Consider the following 19,567-nt stretch of genomic DNA (forward strand, 5'->3'; position numbering starts at 1 on the left):
CACCAAAAAAAAAAAAGGGAAAAGGGTGGGGGGGTGGGGGGGTGGGGGCACCAACAGCTACCCCTTCACTTGCCTATCAAAACTTTTTGGAATCCTGGCAACAAGCTGGCCTGCTGCCCACTCAGTGCTGTCTGACCTCGGGCTATTTCAACCATCCCTCTCTGCAGCACCTCGGCTGACTGATAGGCTTTGACAGGGAGGTAAAGGGACGGCAGGTTAAATTTAGACGCTGCAGCCCTCACCCCCCCCCCAAAAAAAAGACAAAACAATATGCATTTCAATCAGTCTGTGTGTCATGTTATAAAGAACCTCTTCATTTACTTATGATGGTAAAATTTGCTGTGCCCTGTTTTAAGTGACGGTTTTGTTTTGTTTTGTTTTGTCATTTTCAATTAAGGTGAATTTAATTTTGATTTATTTGTCCTTGTTTCAAGTGTACTTGAATGCTTTAAAATACATTTCTTCTTAATCAAGATTTTCCTCTTCCTCTCCTTATTGTTCTTGCTTTTATTTGCAGATTATTGTAAAACAAAGTCTGACATAAAATCATGCCATTTCATGACAATATATTAAAAACTCTGCGTAATAATAATAATAAATTCACTTATAGAGCGCTATACATGTATGTATGTATGTATGTATGTATGTATGTATGTATGTATGTACATATATATCTGTATATATATATATAGGTATATATACATACATACATACATACATATACAGTATATATACATATATACATATATATATATATATTAAAATGCTTCATAATATTACTCTTCTGTGTGCATTCAATTTGAGTTGTCAGTCAAACTGTATTGTAAATTTTGTCTGCATCGTTTTCTTCCCTTCTTGTCGTACCTCGACCATTGAGGGGAGCTGTTGAGCTCTTGGGAGAGGAGCCACACTTTGTTTTGGCACATGCGCAGCTATTTATCGCTTTTTGTATAGACACTTTTTTGAAGTGATAGTCATGTGAATATATAAAGTCACATCCATTAAAGTACTGATTATTTTATTATGTATTTAGTTGTATGTGATTAGTTTATAAATGATCAGTCCAACTACAGTAAGTTCATGACTGGAGTGCTGGACCACAAGTGGAGTGTTACCTGCTCACTGCAGAGTGTTAGGTCACACAGACATATATAAGAAGTGGGTGACAGACCACTTCACCCTTCTGCCCTGTAGTGACCTCTGGGACCATTTATCTTCATTTATCCAATTCATTTTTATGCATTGTTGTCTTTCTCTAGACTCATGAATTTTGCCCATTTTTTTTTCAATTAACAGAAACTAATGAAGCCCTACAGTAAATCCTACATTTATTGTTTGGGGTTTTTTTGTACATACCATACATGCGCACTGTCCATTGTACTGTTGCATCTCTATTGTCTCCAAACAGCCTTTCCAGTCTGACCTCAGACCCCAGACATCAGCAAGGAATTTTCCTCTACACTGGTGCTGCTCACTGGATATTTTCTCTTCTTGAGACCGTTCTCTGTAAACCCCAGAGATGATTGTATTTCATTCAGCTGCTTTCTTGATTGAATTCTTCATCTATGGTGTGTATGAACATACAAACACACGTACAGACACACAGATAATCATATATTTAAATTATCTCATCATCAATTAATCATATACAAGGATGATTGCAAAGACACATTGTCTTAAAAAAACAAAAAAAAACAAATCATTCCATCTACATAAAGAAAATACTGTGAAAGTTCTCTGTAAAAGATTCAGCTGGACTAGAATCAAGCAGTCCTATCGTCTAGTCACAAAAGTACATGAAAGAGCCTGGTGGCTGGGGTGGCGGATTCCCATTGTGCCACTAGCTCGGCATCAGTTGCAGTTCCAGCTCTGGCCACTGGGCTTAATTTCAATGCGTACCGTCTGCAGCTTACATTATTTTTGTTCTGAAACTCCCACAAGCAAAAGTTTTCTTTTGTATTACTGAGACAGACAAAGTGAGTTTTTTACATACAGTCTGTCAGGTTACCATAAAAATTGTGTACTTGAGTAGTAATTAGGTATTTTGAGTATACCACATTCCGTAGCTAATGCCTAGAACGACTTGATTCACCAACTTTACAGCGGTGACATGGATATTTACATATTTAGCTAGACCATATCTGCAAGCAAAGACTGAACACCAGACGGTGGAACAAATCCTGACGCCTGTCTCTGCCTACATGTAGGCCTTCCTCTCCAGGTGAGTCTTGCCGAGCACGTCGTCATTGAACTGGTACGTCAGCTTCTTCTTTATCTTCTTCACCTCCCCGGTTTTGCCGTAGTTGCGCAGCGCCCGTGCCATCTTCTGATAGGTCATCTTTTTGCGATTCCCCTTCTGGATTCCCCAGCGATGTGCCAGCACCTCCTTGTGTTTGGACGAAAACTGGAATGTCCCCTTGTCTCTGTCCACCCACCAGATACTGTCCTTCATGTCGCCGTTTCTTAAAAGGTCCAGCAGGAACTGGTACAAACGAATCTTCTTTTTGTTGCCTTTTGGAAACAACACATAGCGGCAAATGTTACAATTTCTTCGGTCTGGTAAGCAGCCAAAGCAACACATTTGACCCTGGACACGTGAAAAGGTGATGAAAAATTGTAGCTGTGTACTTAAAAGTAGCCTGGGAGCCTCTGATAAGATTCTGGGTCACTAGTCAATCTTTTAAATGTGGTTTGTTAACCACCCTGACTGATAAATCTATCTTTTGTATTTCTTTCATGTCCCCAAACGGTCAAAACAGACTCCAGAGTTGAGGTCTGCTTGAGGTTTCCTCCCCCTGGGGGAGTTTTTCCAACCACTGCTGCTCTGGAGACATCAGTTGGTTTGTCTTTGATTGTGAAAAGCATTCTGAGACGCCTTTTTGTTTGATCTTTCTCCATCTTGTCACAGTGATCATTTAAAAGTGTGTCTTTAAAATAAACTTCACATACTAAACAAACCTAAATTGAAACTCCTTAACATGTGCCGGAAGCAAATTGTATGAGCGAAAATCAGACTGCAGTCGGCGCTGTGACTGAGTCCAGCGTGTGTCCAGGACAGCAGGCTGACAGGTTCCCTGACGTACCCAGGTCCCCCGATGAGGCAAAAGGGACTCGATCTCGCAGGCACTCCTCGTCAGACACCTCCAGCCTGTGACTCCGCCCCGCGTGGTCCTCGTCCTCCGAGCTGGACAGCTGGACATCGGACGGCTGGGGGGGATAGATTGGTCGAGGGAAATACGGTACCTGCAGCACAGGAAATAGCGGTAAATAGTTTGCTTAGTATCACAGGAGTATCCTCACTTAGTTTTTATTTTCTCTTACTTTGCAAGTGAAAGAGCTCTGTGATATCTCTCTCTGCATGATCTGTGAAGTGTAGATGTTTCAGCTCTATGCCTGGATGGGCAACACTCTCCATGTGTGAAACGGAGGATTCTCACGTACACCACATGTATGAAACCTTTTCATTTTTATTTTAAACTTGAATACGATAGTCTGTTTTTATTTTATTTTTTTATTCTGTTTTATTTTGATAGCTTACAACCTAAATTTTAAATGGAACAAAACTGGAAACAGAATAACTCTTGATCTTGATGGATCTTTAACAATAGATCTGTGCTAAACAGTGGGGGAGGTTCTTCAGCCTTCAGGTTCTCAGAAAATCCTCTTTTGCAATTGAATATTTCAGGAGGGGAAAAAAACACAATTTTTTTCATGTAACCCAAAAGAATCACTTCCTGATTTTAGTCGCCGGACCAAAAAAGGCCTTTCAGTCACTGGATGTTCTCTCTGATTTGAAACCACACTCTACATTCTGCATGAAATCATCTACCGAGTGCATAAATGGAGCCATAGTGTAAAAATAAACATGAGAAACCAGCAAATCAAACTGTGCTTTGCGTAAAATAAGACACTGCAAACAACAAGTACATCACGTCTGGCCCACAGGAGGACTCACTGACTGCTGCAACACATGTGGATGTGCCCCCAGATTTGGATCGATCAGGCTTTCTGTGTCGTATCTGACGGGGTGGCAGGGCGGGTGGAGAGCCTGCACGCTCTGCAGCTCTGTGAAGTTGGTCTCCGGGAGGTTCTCAAACTCCACCGTATGGGGGTGCGGGTGAGGGTGGTAGTCCCAGTGTTCTGAAACAGGAAAAAGGTGGAGAGATGAGCCGCAGTCGGTTTCTTGTGGGGCATATTTTGTTCTCAAGTGGGACTGCAGACTTTAAAAAAAAAAAAATCTTGAAGTTTGACCAGGTCAAACAAAGAAAGGCTGACATAAAGTAGCTGAACATGGGAGAATATTTGAAGAATCAGCATGAAGCTCCTTCCTGTTGGTTGCTACACTCGCCGCCGCAGACGATACCAGTGGCAAAAAACAAAAAAAAAAAAATGCAGTCTTTTTTTTTGTAAGAAAATATTCAGGGAAATACAAGCAAAGTACACATTGTTTTTGTTAGGAAATAAAAGAGGGCCGTCTTCAAGAAATTAAGGCAGAACATGCCGGAGACATGAGCATGAACAGTTGTGTGTTTTTTTTTTCCTTCGTTTTATCTGACGGCTGTGTTTTCGAAAGTTTTGGTGTCTGTTTTGACGCTGTTCACACAGTTATACTGGCAGTTTTACCCGGCAGGCAAGTCAAGCGTCAAGCAGGCCTAAAGGTCAGGAAAGGAATCAACCTCCATCACCCACCTCGCTACTATTTAGAGTGTTTTGGTGCAATATTCAAAGCAGACAATGAGAGAAAGTAAAGCACCTCTCTCATGTATCAACAAAACCCCATGGGGCGAAAGTTGTGCTATGTCTGTAGACTAAGCAGCCGAAAGAAATGGCATCTGTTTCCTGTGTCCCGTACGCCCTAATGTGGTGCGTTCCAGCTGCACACACCGGAGGCTTTTTATGTAGCCTCAAATATAGCTGTAGAAAAAAAGCCACCAGATCAGAATAATGCCATTAACTTTAGCTGTGAAAATAAGTGAAGACTGAGGGACTGAAACACGATGCAAGTTTTTGTTATCGTGGGGGGGCGGGGGGGGACTATGGGTCCAATAAGGCTCATTACGGTAGCTTGACTCACAAATGGTCAGCCGTCTGTGACAGACACTTAAAAAAAAAAAATGTTTTAAACCGAGCTGCTATGAAATATGAAATTGTTTAATACAGTTTCCCAAAGAACAGAGCTGGCCCGGGACTCACTCACCGGTCTGGATGTCTTGATCGAGGACATAAGAGTTGTAATATTCTGTGAGCTGATGTCTGTAGATCTCAGTATCATATATCTCTTCGGAGTGCTGAGGGTAAAAAAAAAAACAAAAAAAACTTATTGCCGTGGACATACAGTCTCGGCTCAAAAGGGACAATTACTGAAAAAGCGCACACATTCCAACATACAGTACATAATCTGTAACTATGCTCAAGGTTTGTGGGGTTTTTTTTTCTTTTCTTGTTTCTACTCCCCTGAAACTCTTGACATGTCTTGAGTTTCATTTTCATGTTTCTTGTCGTATAAAAGACTCCGTTAACAGTGTTTCAGCTGTATTTGGCATAAATTCGAGGCTACTTTTAGAGGTTTAACTCGGGGTGGGGTGAAATACACCTGCCACTGGTCCCCATTCACAAGCGTTTTCTTGCTGAAAGTCGGCAACGAAAACCAAACTGATACTGAACGGCTGGACAGCTTCCGCGGATGTGAAATGAGAGAAAGAACTAAATAGACAGAAGAGGATACTCACAGATGGAATGAGGTAGGACTCCATTCTGTATGGATGCAACATGGAGACCCTCTCTTCCAGCGGACCGACGCTCGCACTCTTGACTGGCAAAAAAAAGAAAAGAAAAAAAAAGCGCTCTCACAAGCCTTTCAAAACTTTTGAGGCAACATTGCACAATGTTTCCAAATTTCCTTTTCACTCAACGAAAAACCCAAAGGGGGAAAAAAAGATATCTCTATCTGTTCGTCTTTTTTTTTGTACGTCGCTGGATGTGAGCAGCTCTCTCAAGCCTCCTGCAAACAGAGCTAAAATAAACAAGGCCCGCTCTTCAACTGTAAGATGAAAAGGGAACTTTTTGGACTTCTGTAAAAATGGCTGGGGGAGGGAGCATCAGAGGGTGTCTGCTCGAAGGTTCCTGGCCATTGATGATTTGTCGGCGGGGGTAGAGAGAGCGTGAAACTTGGCATTTTTTTCAGGGTCCATACCATGGCCTCCTTTTAACAGCCAATGAGCACCGGGGCTTCTCTCGCTGTCAAGTGTCCCCAAAAGACCCCCTGCCCTGAGTGAAAACCGGAAAACTTTTCAAACTTTTCATTATTTGCCTTTGCCCTTTTGACTGTTTCGTTTGGTTAAAAGGTAATGGCAGCGACATTAACTTCATCATGCGGCTGCTTAAACAGGAAAGAAAGAAAGAAAGAAGGAAAGAATGAAAACAGTTCAGAAAAATTATTTTAAAAGAAAGAAGGTAAGAAAGAAAGAAGGAAAGAAAACAGTCCAGAGAAAATGATTTTGACAAAAAAGTGCCTGACAGACATTGTTGTCGTGAGACAAAGTGAATAAAGATGGAATGCATTCCAGCTTTATAAACTTAGATGAATAAATGAATAAAAAATATAGAGATAATACAAATAATACAAACCGACGGCAGGTTCCAGCAGGATTACATTTGTAACATGGGCGTCATGCCTTACGAATGTGGTTGCAACATAAGACCCGAGTGTGATGAAGACAATGTCACACTGTAACTTGTCATCTTCTTCTCGCTGGTGGTTGTTTTGAATCATGTCCTTGTCAAGGAAGCTCACGGCTATTGATAAACAACTTTTAATGACTGTGATTATTCAATTTCACATTGAAGGCCGCTGTGAAATTTTCCTATAGATACTTTCAACAAGACCAGGATGTTTAACACAAAATTATAAGATTAAAAAAAAAAACATTTTATAAGCTTTGAAGAGCCTTTCAGCTGGAGGTGAGACGGCCAATGCTGGCAAAACGACTGAGAAAGAAGAGAAAATTATTGTTATTTGAGGAAAAACACAAAGACTCGCTCTGTCCACACCAACAAAACGATTCCTTCTCAGGTTTGATCCGCCTCAAAACTCCAGCCCGGGACCTGCTCAGAACTGCACTTGTTGCTCCGCTGTTGGGCCGGTGGCTCGTCTAGCCACTGATGCAAAACTGAAAAAGAGGCAAGTCTTTGTGCTCACATCTGCAAGATAAGATGAAGGTGCAGTATCTATGCAGAGGTAAATGGAGATTATGATTATCTCAGATGAGAGATACTGTGTGGGGTGGAGGTGTGGGGGTCAGGGGTCGGGGTGGGGGTCCGTCACTGCGTTACAACGCAGCTAAAATGCCACCGAATGCATCTTCAAGAGCGCTGCCTCGCGAACCCCCTGGATGTGGGCTCGCGCCCGGCCAGGGACGCATGGGGATGAGTGCAGAAAGGTGAGGCGGCGGTGTTGCACAAATCTGTAGCGTGTATTGTTGAGTCTGTTCGCTCAAGAGGAAGCCTGCAGCCCTGTGATAACACATTACGCTAAAAATATTTCTTTCTGTATAATGAAAATACCATGGTTATGTTTAACTTCACCCACAACTGTCAAGCGTGTGAGTCTCTCAAAAGTTGGCATGTCAGCTACAGATTATCATTATACACGTTTATATATATATATATTAAAAAAAATTATATATATATATATATATATATATATATGTATACATAGATATATATAGATATATAGATATATAGATATAAATATATTTATATCTATAGATATATAGATATAAAATTAAAAAGGGCCGGATCTCATGTCAAATTATGCCTGGATTATAATGATAATTTATGGGCAACGGGAGGAGCGGTACCTTGTGTCAATACACATTTTGTTGGTTTAATTCCTCGTGGCGGCGGCTCTCTCCCTGTTAACTGACCGTGTTCGTTAGAGCCTCTGTTCGGGTGAGCTGTTAAAAACCACACAGCCCCGACCAGGCTGCTCTTAATCACAGCTGGCTGAGCAAAACTGATGACATACACAGTAGGTTTTTCCGAGGGTATTAATACACGCAGTGAGCTGCAGCAAACCAAGCAACATTTCCACCGTGTCTATTTACAGAGGAGCCGGCCGAATGTTCCTCCATGCTGGAGGGGAATATGAATGCATATTTAATAAACTATGTACAAAGAGGGTTTTTTTTTTTTTTTTCCTTCGCTCGCTGCTCTTCTGTGTATGTCCTTTCTTGGTGAGGTTTGTACTGCCTAGTGTTCATTTGATATCTGATCAATGTTGTTTCCTTCCTTTTAAATTGTCACCTAGGAAGCTTTGTTGTTCAGAAGTATTATTTCTATATTTCAGGGCTGTTAACATGCAAGCAGTTGTGCTACACAGTCAAAACGCCCGGTCACAATCCAAGGATTCAAGTAAATCTATCGGCTTTTGGATTCAGCCGGCGAAATCTGACAAGGCCAAGAATTGAGAGTAAATGCAAAAGATCCCAAATCTTTAACCAAGTGGCTTGGTGCTGCAGCCAACCAGTGTGTCATTGACCACTTAACAGCCAGTGAATCAGGATTTGTGAGGTCACAAACATCCATGCTACTGAAATATAAACGTATGTATCTTATAAAAAATAAGATTTGAAGGTTCCACAGACACTGCACACTTGATAACTGTGGTCTGTGTGTGAATTTCCAATTGTGTGTGAGTTCTGAAAAAATGTAATTCAAAAATGAATGAGATAAAATAAAATTGAGTTTGTGCTTGCTGTTACAATTAAAAACCGCATTAGGCTCGGTGGACGATGCCTTTATTTCCCAGCCAAGGTTTGCTGTTTGAAAGGAAGATACAGATCACAGTGCGGTCCTGTTTCAGAGTTGTTTCTGCGAAATGTCTTTACAAGCACACAACTGTTTTGTTTCTGTCCACTGAAGTAAACACAGCGAGCCCAACATAAGTGATTTCTTCCGAAATAAGGAAGTGGGAGCTGGCCTTTCAGATTCAGTTCCTGAAGGCTCCCTTTAAATCAGTCCGCTGACGTGTCATGCAGTCAGGATGATCCCCGTCTCTGCAGGGCTTTGTCACGTCAGTCCAGCGGTTCAGTCTGTCCTTGTGCTTTGCTCAATCCATGTCCTGCGACATGAGGTCTGGTCAGCTGAATATTCCACGTCGTGTCTCGTCTCTGCGACTCAACCCCATGGTTCCGCGGAGTTCCTCGTTCTCTGTCGCAATGAGAACTGACCCTTACCAAGAGAAGATAAGGAGACACTGTTAAGTCACAGTGACATTGGTACACAACAGAAAACAAACAAAAAAAGAAAAAGATGTCGCAAAATTTCACAGCATACCATAGAAAGGCTGCAACTCCTCTTTTCACTCTGCAGACATACTGAAATAGTGTGTGAACGTGTTTTTTTTTTTTTTTTGTGCCAGGTCACATGCTCTGAACTGCATTTCAAGTTCGTGCTTGTGTCATGTGCACATGTTTTTACTGACCAGCATTTGAGCAACCTATTTGAGACACAATCCCAACTATAGTTGATGCATCCAGTGGACGAGTGGATCTGTGTTTTGCTCAACTGGCCAACATGACGAGAAACAGCATGGAGATATTTGTGAGGCTCTTGGAGCCAAATGTAAGACAAACCACCTCAGACGGAAAAGAACATTTTACTCTTGAACCACGTTTTGTGGTTAAAACGTGTCGGTGTCGATGCTGTGTTTTAGCCTCAGCACTTCACAGCTGACAACCTTCTTTTTGTTCCCAGCACATTAATTGACGGACTTGATGTGGGGAAACGTCTGGGTTCTCCCACATCACGTGGTAATGGCCTACATTATTTTCTGATACTGACACATGCGGCACCCCTAGCTAAAGCAACGATAGCACAGCGCTGCTTTAACTGGAAGGGAGCCATTCACATTGTTCTGCCTTTTCCATGGTGTTTTTTTTCTTGTTTTTTTTTTGTCTGTTTTGCTTCCACTTTCATAGTTATCTTTAAAGTTGAAACTGAGTTTTTGCAGAGTTGTGCAAAATTGAGCTGAGCTGTGTCTCTAAATCTTCAGCACAAAAAATGCTCTCTTTTTTTGTCGGCATGGCATTAAAATGATGACCCCGGCTTGATAAACCCTAGACTCTAGAGCAAATGCTACTTATTTTGTCATCTGTAAAAATAACCGGTCCAGTAGATTCCTTCCAATGACACTGTGTCAACCAGTGATGGGCAGTAACGCGTGAGAAGTAAGGCGTTACTGTAATCCGATTACAGTCTGATTTTTCAAGTGACGAGTAAAGTAAGGGTTTACATTTTCAAAAACAGTCATTCGATTACTGTTACTTTCCCGTACGCAGGCTGTGTTTCTGTGCTACCAAAACGCAGTGTTGTTTCGTGAGACTGTCTCATGACAGCGACGTATGTCAGAGCAACGCGACGTAAACGCAACAACGTGCAGAGATACGTAAACAGACATCATGGAGCATGAGAGAGAGCAGGGCCGTGCAGCGTTCAATACTTGGGAGTACCGGCATTACTTTGAGTTTGACGCGGTAAAAGATGGCAAAAACATTAGTGTCCGCTGTACACTGTGCGTGGGGAATTTTTTTATCTACAGCAAAGAATTCCACTTCAAATCTGAGCAAAAAAAGAAAAATAAATATTTGAAAATTTTGAAAAGTAACTAAGTAAAGTAATTAGTGATGTAACTATTTCCTATTGAAAATAAGTAATCAGTAAAGTAACTGGTTTGCTTTCTTGGAGAAGTAATCAGTAATTAGCAACTAACTACAATTTCCAAGTAACTTGACCAACACTGGTGTCAACGCCCGTTTAGCCCAAGCTAGCAAATGTGCTTCAGGTTCCTGTCTATTTCACACTTTTATTAAAATGTGACTGCCAGATGAGATCAACAAAACACATGTGAAACTGTTTTAAATAAAGCTGCCAACGTTTATATTTAAGTGTTAGACTCCAAAGTCGTAGAGTTGTGAACTGCCACGCGGCGTCTCTGACCAGTTAGCGCCTGCTGCTGGTTTGGCCCAGGGTTACAGGGTGTAACTGAACATTTCACAGCTTTTTTTTCTTTTTTCTTTCTTTCTCTCTCTCATAGTCACGCAAGATTGACATCTCTGACGGCTGAAGGTCTCACCAGCGCCCACACAGTTACACTTGCACCTCACCCTTCGTCTCTTACTTTGGCCCCCTGGAGCCTTGGGCGCTGGGGTGTGCCGAGGTGTTTTGTTGGCCGTATATATATATGTATATATATGTATATATATATATATGTATTTAGGGGCTGCGATTATTTCTCATCAATTGATAATTTTACCGACTTCCCTTTGATTTTAGGTGTTTTTTTCCACCTCCGTCTAAAACAATTTCACAGCACAGGGTCACAAGATCAAACCCACAGTGTCGCAGAGGACGAATGACACGCATGACTACTGACTGTGGAAAACAGGATACAGGGTTCGCAACAGGAAGCATTGCACTGCTCCTCTGCCGAACATCAGTTTGACCAGAATGACTGCAGGTTGATGTCCACACACTGTAACTCCTTGTCGCAGATTTCGTAATCGTCTTCGCTTGCCATTTCTTCTCACAGAGTTGAGAAACTCTGTTTTTTTTAAAAAAAAAAAAAAAAAAAGGAGCGAAAGAAGATAATGGTTTTGCACAGAGAGGAGAAACCATATGAAAAACTAAACATAATTAAAAAAAAAAAAAAAAATCGATCATGAAGATTTTTCTCTTTTTTTAGTTTAGCCTTCTTGAGAACAAATAAATATAAAATGCCTCCTAATAAACAAATAAAACTCTCAAACTACATTTCACTTGAAACTTGAAGTAACTTGAAGTAAAGTTAAACTGTTAATTTTTCTTCTGTCTGCTTGCTGGTGAAAAATAGCCCCTTTTCAAAACTTAAAAAAAAAAAGAAAATCTCGTAATTCTTGAGATAAATTAACACATAATTAAAATTAGGCATTCACATTCAAATAAATTCCGCAAGTGTTTAAACTCATTTGCCAGTTTGTTTCTTCTTAAAAAAAAAAAAACATGTTACTGAACTTATTGCGACTCCTAAAAACTATCACAAAGATAAAGAGAGGAAACGCCCACACGCTCTTGTGGATGTGCTTACCGTCACCCTGCATGACTGTGACATCCCTGGAGGAGCTCTGTGTCCACTATGGAGATGTCCAACCACTTGCAGCAAATTGCCAAAGGTGGTTGAAAAATGCAGCCTTTCTGCATTTAACTGAATTAGCAGGGGAACTAAAAACTTCCTTAAATCTAGCAATTTAGGTTGGTACCATAAAGCTTCTTCTTCTTCTTCTTCTTCTTCTTCTTCTTCTTCTTTTTTAAAACAAGAAGGTGACAAACTCTTCCAAGGGTAAAAAAAAAACCAAACACAAAAGAGCCGTTATGCACTCAGTTTGAGCTTTGTTACAGAGGTGAATATGGGTGGCGCTTTTTGCTCATCATCTTGGATCTAAATCCCAACAGCCTCAATTACTTTCAGGGATTTCCCCATTTTGGCAAACAAAAAAACAACAACCAAAACACGCATATGGGAATTTCTTTTTTCAGTTGTACCGTGTCCCTTCTTCATTTTTGCAAAATGACTAATATGTAAAGTGAGATTTACACATCTGATGATATCTCACATGCGTCCCCTTTATTATGACACCAAAATTATTGAAATAGACCGTGGTTGCAGAGATTTAGTGTTGTTTATTAAGGGTATACATTTTGTGAGCCGAGGCCTCAAAGGCCCTGTTTGCACTTGGTCATTTCATGCGTTTTTCGTATTCCGATCGGCAGAAAACACACAAAGTAACCAAGTGCAAACTGTCCAAATCCGTTTTGTCATTCGAATACCAAATTTGGTATTCGCATCGCATAAAAATGCATTGGTCACGGACGTGCGAACAGAATGTGAGCTCTGTCCACATTAACGACCGCCTACTCCGCTCACCTCTCCCGTGTACGTACTTGGTCGGCGCCCCACCTCCCTGCGTCATCATTATAAAGGTACAAACAAGAAGCGAAAACAAATCATTTTTGTTAGACTCTTTTATTAGCATGCTAATAAATTTCATTCCGGATGAGCGTATTTTGTCAGTGGAGCAGCGGTCGCAGTTTCCCACATATGTGATTAAATGTGCGACGTTGCATCCGAAAATTTGCCAGCCACTGTTGATCCGAAAATAAAGTCGTCACCACTCTGCCCCACCAGTCGTTACTCCTGGTTCGGATCCATACAAGCTGCAGTAGGATTAAAACGAGTGACTTGATATAGTCCACAAACAGGAAGTTGATTCTTATTCGCTGTCATGTAAAACTCGCCGTGGTTTTGCGCTTTACTGCCCCCAGTCGTTAAAAACGGAAATGACGCATGTTGCATTTGCAAAGGTTCGGCAGGGGGGGGGGGTGTAATGCGATCACAAATGGCACGCTCGAGGCGCATGTTAATGCTACGTGCGAACAGATGCTTCGAGATCCGTTCTCGTGATCCAATCCCCCAAAACAGTTACAAGTGACCAAGTGAAAACAGGGCCAAAAACAAGCTATTGCTTGTGGGCTTAACTGCTTAAATGCTTAAAACGGCTTAAATGTGGTTTGCAGCTTCACACATGTAAGCCGCGAGCAGCATCAGTCAGCGTTCGAGTTGACCCAGCTATCTCACACTCACACAGTGGGACAGGGCTCTGAACAATGGACCATGTTTCGAGATCTGTTCCGCTTGTTGCCCGTCTGTAGTTTTGAAAAAAGGAGAAAAAGTCATGTTGAAAGTTTTGCGCTCTGTGGGTGGACAGCACACCGAGAGGGCCTATGTTTCCTGGCTGATAGTCGGCGGAGGTTTCGGTGGCCATTGCGTGTTTCACAATGACATGGAACAGTTGCTTGACATGCATGCGAGGGGCCATCCAGCTCTCTCACTTCTTATTCCTGATTCCTCATTTTCTCCGGACCCAAGACGCAACCATCAGACGAGGGGGCTGAGGGTACGATCAGAGACGGGTTGATGGGCCGCCACACACAATCACGCTCACGTGTTGATTGATCACACTGAGCCATGCAGCTGCCTTAATTTATTGTGTCAGATTCATTTTGGGGATCTTAAACTTTTTTCATATTTATAAACAGCTTTTTTCTTCAAACAAACATGCTCCTCACCCACATCACCCATGGCCCTGATCCCAGCAAACGACTAAGTTCCTCTTTTTCTTTGCATTGCTCAAGTCAGGCGAGGATGACTCACTGCGGATATTAATCAGGCTGTGTGTGTGCATGAGTTTGTGTGTGTCAGTGTGGTTTATTTTCACATCTAATTCTGTAAAGTTAAATGGTAAAGCAAAGTGGTACATGTATATTGTTCAGTTATACAACAACAAGGTCAGTGTCTGGCTCTTGTATTTATTTATTTTTTTTTTTAAATGCATAATGTTCACAAGATTGGAGGTTGAGATTATCATTACAAGTTCATCATCCTGTTCCTAATGACAAGGGTGAAGTCTTCAGCAACATTCCCAAAATCACTCCAGAAGTCACGCAGTAATGAATGGTACACTATTTAAAAGACTAGACTGAGCGGACTCAACATGAGAATGACAAAAACCTTAAGGTCTACTCTTCTATTGCACCACCTGGTGGCTGGGCAATTATTCTAGAGAGATCGTTGCACTGCCAGAGCCAGAGGTTTTCACAGAAAGGTTTGTAATGGGCCTACAAAAAGTTTAGTGAGTAGAAGATAAAGAGACATTGTTAAGTCACAGTGACATTGGCAAAACCAAACATTTCCAGTCCTTCATTGCTGTTTTAATTAGAAAGCAACATAGTTGTGTATGTTAAAATAGTGTCCGCCATGTCCTCAGACCGCAAGGCAGGCTAGCGTTCACCGAATGACTGCCTCTGTGAAAATAATAAATTTTCTCAAACACATTTGCTTGAACGTCGCGACCCCCTTCAGCGAGCACCAACTGTCACACGTGGTCGGATTATACAGCTGTGTATACATGACTAACCTTGGCGCCACCTCTGCAGTGCTTGTGAAAGGAGCAGCAAAGTGTGCATGATAACACACCCACACACACACACACACACACACACACACACACCCACAAAGGGTCTTTTAAATGAACAGCTCGAGCCCTGAGCGTATGTTTGCATTCCAGTGTTGTTTTGTGTAGGTTCTGCTGCTCTGCACCAGTGTTTAACATAGCTTGGGCCTAATGACATTTTCTGCCCCTTGTTTTGGGAGAGTCTCCACTAAAGGAAAAAATACTGAAGTGTTGGACCAGTGAACCAAAAATGTGTGGAAAAATCAGAGACCAACAAAATCTCCAAACTTCTTCTTCTTCTTCTGCCGCATTATCCGGAGTCGGGTCGCAGGGGCAGCGGTCTCAGCAGAGACACCCAGACTTCCCTGGCCCCAGTCACTCCCTCCAGTTCCTCCCGCGGGACCCCAAGGCATTCCCAGGCCAGCTGAGAAACATAGTCCCTCCAGCGTGTGTCGTGGGTCTTCCTCGAGGCCTCCTCCCGGTGGGACATGCCCGCAACACCTCTCCAGGAAGGCGTTCAGGAGGCATCCAATGCAGATGCCCGAGCCACCTCAGCTGGCTCCTCTGGATGTGGAGGAGCAGCGGCTCCACTCCAAGCTCCTCTCGGGTGACCAAGCTCCTCAACCTTGTCCCTAAGGGTGCGCCGAGCCACCCCGCGGAGGAAACTCATTTCGGCCGCTTGTATCCGCGATCTCGTTCTTTCGGTCATTACCCAAAGCTCATGACCATAGGTGAGGGTGGGAACATAGATCGACCAGTAAATCGAGAGCTTCGCCTTTTGGCTCAGCTCTTTCTTCACCATGACTGATTGGTACAGCGACCGCATCACTGCAGACGCTGCACCGATCCGCTTGTCGATCTCTAGCTCCATCTTCTCTTGTGAACAAGACCCAGACACACTTGAACTCCTCCACCGGAGGCAGGGTCTCTCCACTGACCCGGAGAGGGCAAGCCACCTTTTTTCCGGTCGAGAACCATGGTCTCGTCTCCAAGCTAATTCAATAATAAACGTGTATTTTTCTGTGCATTTGTTTTGGGGGTGGCTTAAAACTTCAATTTTTTCGTTTGAATACATCAATTTCCTATTCAATAAGCTAACAACGGGGAATTGACTATTTCTCTTGATTCGTTACAACTTCAGTACAAAAGAACAATTCTGTTTATTCCGTGAATCTTTGTGATGTGCAAAAAAAAAAAAAAGTGCTAGAGTTAAAGCGCTAAAAAAAAATATACATTTTGAAGCTACTTCCTGGGCGGGATCCATCTCCGCTCCGCTGCGCTCACCCCCCCACCCCGAACCAGCCAGCCACCGTGATACGTGGCTGTTTGGGGGGAGTCATGGCGACCGGCAGCTGCAGCAGCTAGCGGCTCCGCTCAAACTCAGCAGCGCTAGCCTGCCTCCATGAAATCGGCCTGGATGGCAGGGACACACTGGTGCCACCACCGCCGACAACACGAGGTATGTCAAAACTCACAATGCTGCATCGACGCCGAACTTTAGCTCGTTCCCCCTGCACTTTTCGGCATCGACGTTAGCGCCAAGTCGGTAAGAGCAAGTTTAGAACCCCGACGTTAGCGTTGGTTCGCCGTGAGTTTACCCCATGCAGCAGCTAACTTAGCAAACGGGCTCTGCGTTCGCACTTCGACGAAGGGAAGGGGCTTGGTTAGTGCATGCTAACTTCTAACCCATAGACGTGACCCATACCAACAACGCTTTTAAGGTGTTTTGGGGGTAATTGGTGTCTATTCGGTTGTATTGTAGTTCAGCCGTTGTTGCCGTTTTCTGGCTAGTTTTCAGTCGCGGCAACTCAACTCCAGGAAAGTGATAACTTTTCTTTCCGTCCAGAGGACTCTCGGACATAGAAAGATGGAGAGGGGGACGTGTGTCTCCTTCATGCGTCGGATGCTTTCACGTACATGGGGAAACGTACATCGTGAGATTTTTTCCCCCCAACTCTCCGTGGCTGCAGTGTTTGTGACGCTTCTGACTTTTATGGCGCAGATCGGATGGGCCAACATGCAAATCGCCCTTTCCCAGTTTCTAAAAGCTCGCTTCCCGTGTTTGACAGGATGAGATGAGATTCGCTGTGACCAGGGCCTATTGACGTTTTATTTCCATGCTTTGTACGTGGGTTGAGCTTACAATGATACTTCTTTTGTTGTTGTTGTTGTTGTTGTTGTTGTTGTTGTTTTTGTTTTTGTTTTTTCTTTTGTTTTGTTTTTTTGTTTTTTAACTTGGAAGGACGAGTTTGATTCTAGGAATTTTCTCAGAACTTTCTCAATCCTCAGTCTCAAGTCAGAGTCTCTTAACTGCTGTTGTGCACGACTGTCCTGCTAAAAATGTTTGCTGAGAAGAATAGCAGAGGTTTCTGGAGGTGCAAGAAAACCTAGCTTGTATGAAGGTCTGTTGGTAATGATATTGGTTGGTATATTGTGGCGGTTTCTGCATTGTGTGAAATACATTTTGATGTTTTCACCGTTCAAGGATCTGCTCAGATTTTTTTGAACGACTGAAATTCAATGGCACCTCTTTCTTATTGTGTGATAACTTCACTTAGCAGATCGTTTGTTGAGCAGTAGCATAATCTGAAGCTCACCGACATGCCCCCAACGGTCCCTCAAAGTCTTGAATTCAGCTTTAAATTTCTCAGATGTCCACCAGCCGACACGCCAGTGCTGTGACCGTGTTTCAGTTGTGCCGTGTCTGCTGGAGTTCTGTGCCTCTGAACGTGTGCCCCATGTCCCCGCAGCTTCACCGCTTGCAAGTCCTTTTCAGACCGTGGGAAGGATGAAAGGTTCATGCTGTGGAAAGCCCTGCTGGGCAGTAGCCGCTCTGTTGATCCCAGTCTCCCTGCTGGTGCTGACCCTCGGGGGGGCATCCAGTAGCCAGAAGATGTCACAAACTACCATGGCTCACGCCACGGCCACGGCTGCCGGGCCCGGTCGCAGCCTGACGGACGACCTCCCAGGCTTCCGGGCGGTCGCCGACTTCTTAGCCAGCGAGCACGCTTGCGTGTGGCTGCACTCGCTGGTGGCCTCCGTCGCCGTGGGCCTCAGCGGGATTTTCCCCCTTCTCGTCATTCCCATTGAAGCCGGAGCAGCTCTGAAAACAGAAGGTAAGAGCTGAGAGTTTGCAGCTTTTACACATACCCAAGTCTAACATACCGACACTGCAAACTGTTTCACTTCATGTCACTTACTCGTTTAGCTCAGTTACTGTAAAGATCAGGTGGGAAAGCCAATATCTGTTCTCAATCAGCTAATACAGATCAGGAAGTGCCACTGACGTCTGCGATACTTCAACAGTCAATGCTTCAAACGAGCTCGAGTTCAGTTTCACTCGTTGATTCTGTCATTGATGTCAGTTATACAATAGTGACTTCTTAATCTGTTGATGATGATGCTGAAGTGTGATAGAAAATGCTAGATGGTCTGCCCCACTGATTGTTTCTGTCTCTGCCAATACAACACACTGCAATTTAGTAGACGTACTATTCCTGAGCGGTGTGATTGCACGCTGTCTAACTCGAGTCTTTCTTGGGTCGATGTTTAGCGCCTCTGCTCTTCGTGCACATGCCGGTTGGAAAACACCCTGTGCGCTCCACTCGCAGTCAGCTGAACTTTGTGATGAACTTCATAGGCAAAAGTCCTCTCTCACGTGTTTGGATCCGTTTTGCTTTTCCTGGACTCTCCTTCTCACTGAGCCCACTGGCTCGTAAAAAAAATTGTCCAAAGGGACAATTTTCCTTTTCTCTCTTTTCTTTAAAATCACATTTGTCGTTTAACGTTCACAGCATATGGTTTTGTAGTGTCTGTTTTTTTTTTCTGCACATTTTCCACGTGTGCGCGAGAGAGTCCTGAGGAGAAAGGCTTCAGTAAGCAGGCTTGAGCTGCTGTGAGTCAGCCCCAGGCCTCCTGGCCCTCCCCACCCAGATGAACGTGGCATTCCAAGATATATTTTAGGACACAGCTTTTTAAGTGCAGACCTGTCTGGACTCTTTCTCTTGCTGTGGAAAACATTAATCATGGTTTATAATAGTAGCCCGAACTAGCCCTGAATTGCAGGCCCTTTGGTATCTTTCAATCACTCACCCCATGTGCCTGTTTTTCTTGAATGGAGGAAGAGTTGTATAAAAGTTGATTTGCTACGTGAGACCTTTATGTTTTATTTTTATTTTTTTTATATTTTCAATATCTCAGACGGGTGCCAGAAGCTGAAGCAGCTCCTGAGCTTTGCCATTGGTGGTCTCCTCGGCGACGTCTTCCTCCACCTGCTTCCTGAGGCCTGGGCCAAGGCCGGCCCCTCAGGTGATGCCTCCTCTCCACACATATCACATGTCCTCCTTGACAACTCCTCTGACCCATTTCTCACACGTGAACCGTGCATATTCATTACACCGGACATATTTCCTGTCAACGGCTGCGGCCGGTGTAAACAGCGCCGCTTGTAGCCGTGTTGTGTTTGGGCTACGTGTGACTGTGGACGCTGACCGAGGCTCTCTGTTTGCATTCCAGCTGTG

At 43.3% G+C, this 19,567-nt stretch overlaps 2 protein-coding genes and 1 long non-coding RNA gene across 3 annotated transcripts in view; 1 reads left to right on the forward strand and 2 right to left on the reverse strand.

Annotated features, from left to right (window-relative positions):
- Positions 1-1,601: 1,601 nt before the first annotated feature.
- On the reverse strand, positions 1,602-6,111 carry spi1b (Spi-1 proto-oncogene b). Its single transcript, XM_076021239.1, has 5 exons — positions 5,730-6,111; positions 5,198-5,288; positions 3,956-4,140; positions 3,084-3,243; positions 1,602-2,511 (listed from the first exon to the last, which is right to left on the reverse strand). Exons 1-5 carry the CDS (start codon positions 5,769-5,771, stop codon positions 2,198-2,200), a joined length of 792 nt encoding a protein of 263 aa, XP_075877354.1. The 5' UTR covers positions 5,772-6,111; the 3' UTR covers positions 1,602-2,197.
- A 2,670-nt stretch (positions 6,112-8,781) lies between these two features.
- Positions 8,782-12,521, reverse strand: LOC142885112 (uncharacterized). The gene is made up of 2 exons (XR_012926256.1): positions 12,125-12,521; positions 8,782-9,231 (listed from the first exon to the last, which is right to left on the reverse strand). It is a non-coding gene; the product is annotated as an uncharacterized LOC142885112 (long non-coding RNA).
- A 3,831-nt stretch (positions 12,522-16,352) lies between these two features.
- slc39a13 (solute carrier family 39 member 13) overlaps positions 16,353-19,567 on the forward strand; it is a 10,974-nt gene continuing 7,759 nt past the window's right edge. The window contains exons 1-4 of the mRNA XM_076021257.1: positions 16,353-16,506; positions 17,798-18,163; positions 19,248-19,355; positions 19,563-19,567. The exon at positions 19,563-19,567 is cut by the window's right edge and continues 141 nt beyond it. Coding sequence (XP_075877372.1) covers positions 17,836-18,163; positions 19,248-19,355; positions 19,563-19,567 — 441 coding nt within the window. The 5' untranslated portion in view covers positions 16,353-16,506; positions 17,798-17,835. The remainder of the gene's footprint in view (positions 16,507-17,797; positions 18,164-19,247; positions 19,356-19,562) is intronic.

Source organism: Nelusetta ayraudi, unplaced genomic scaffold, assembly GCF_046127955.1.
Source record: "Nelusetta ayraudi isolate G7.1 ecotype Tasmania unplaced genomic scaffold, CSIRO-AGI_Nayr_v1 ptg000002l, whole genome shotgun sequence".
NCBI classification, from domain to species: domain Eukaryota; kingdom Metazoa; phylum Chordata; class Actinopteri; order Tetraodontiformes; family Monacanthidae; genus Nelusetta; species Nelusetta ayraudi.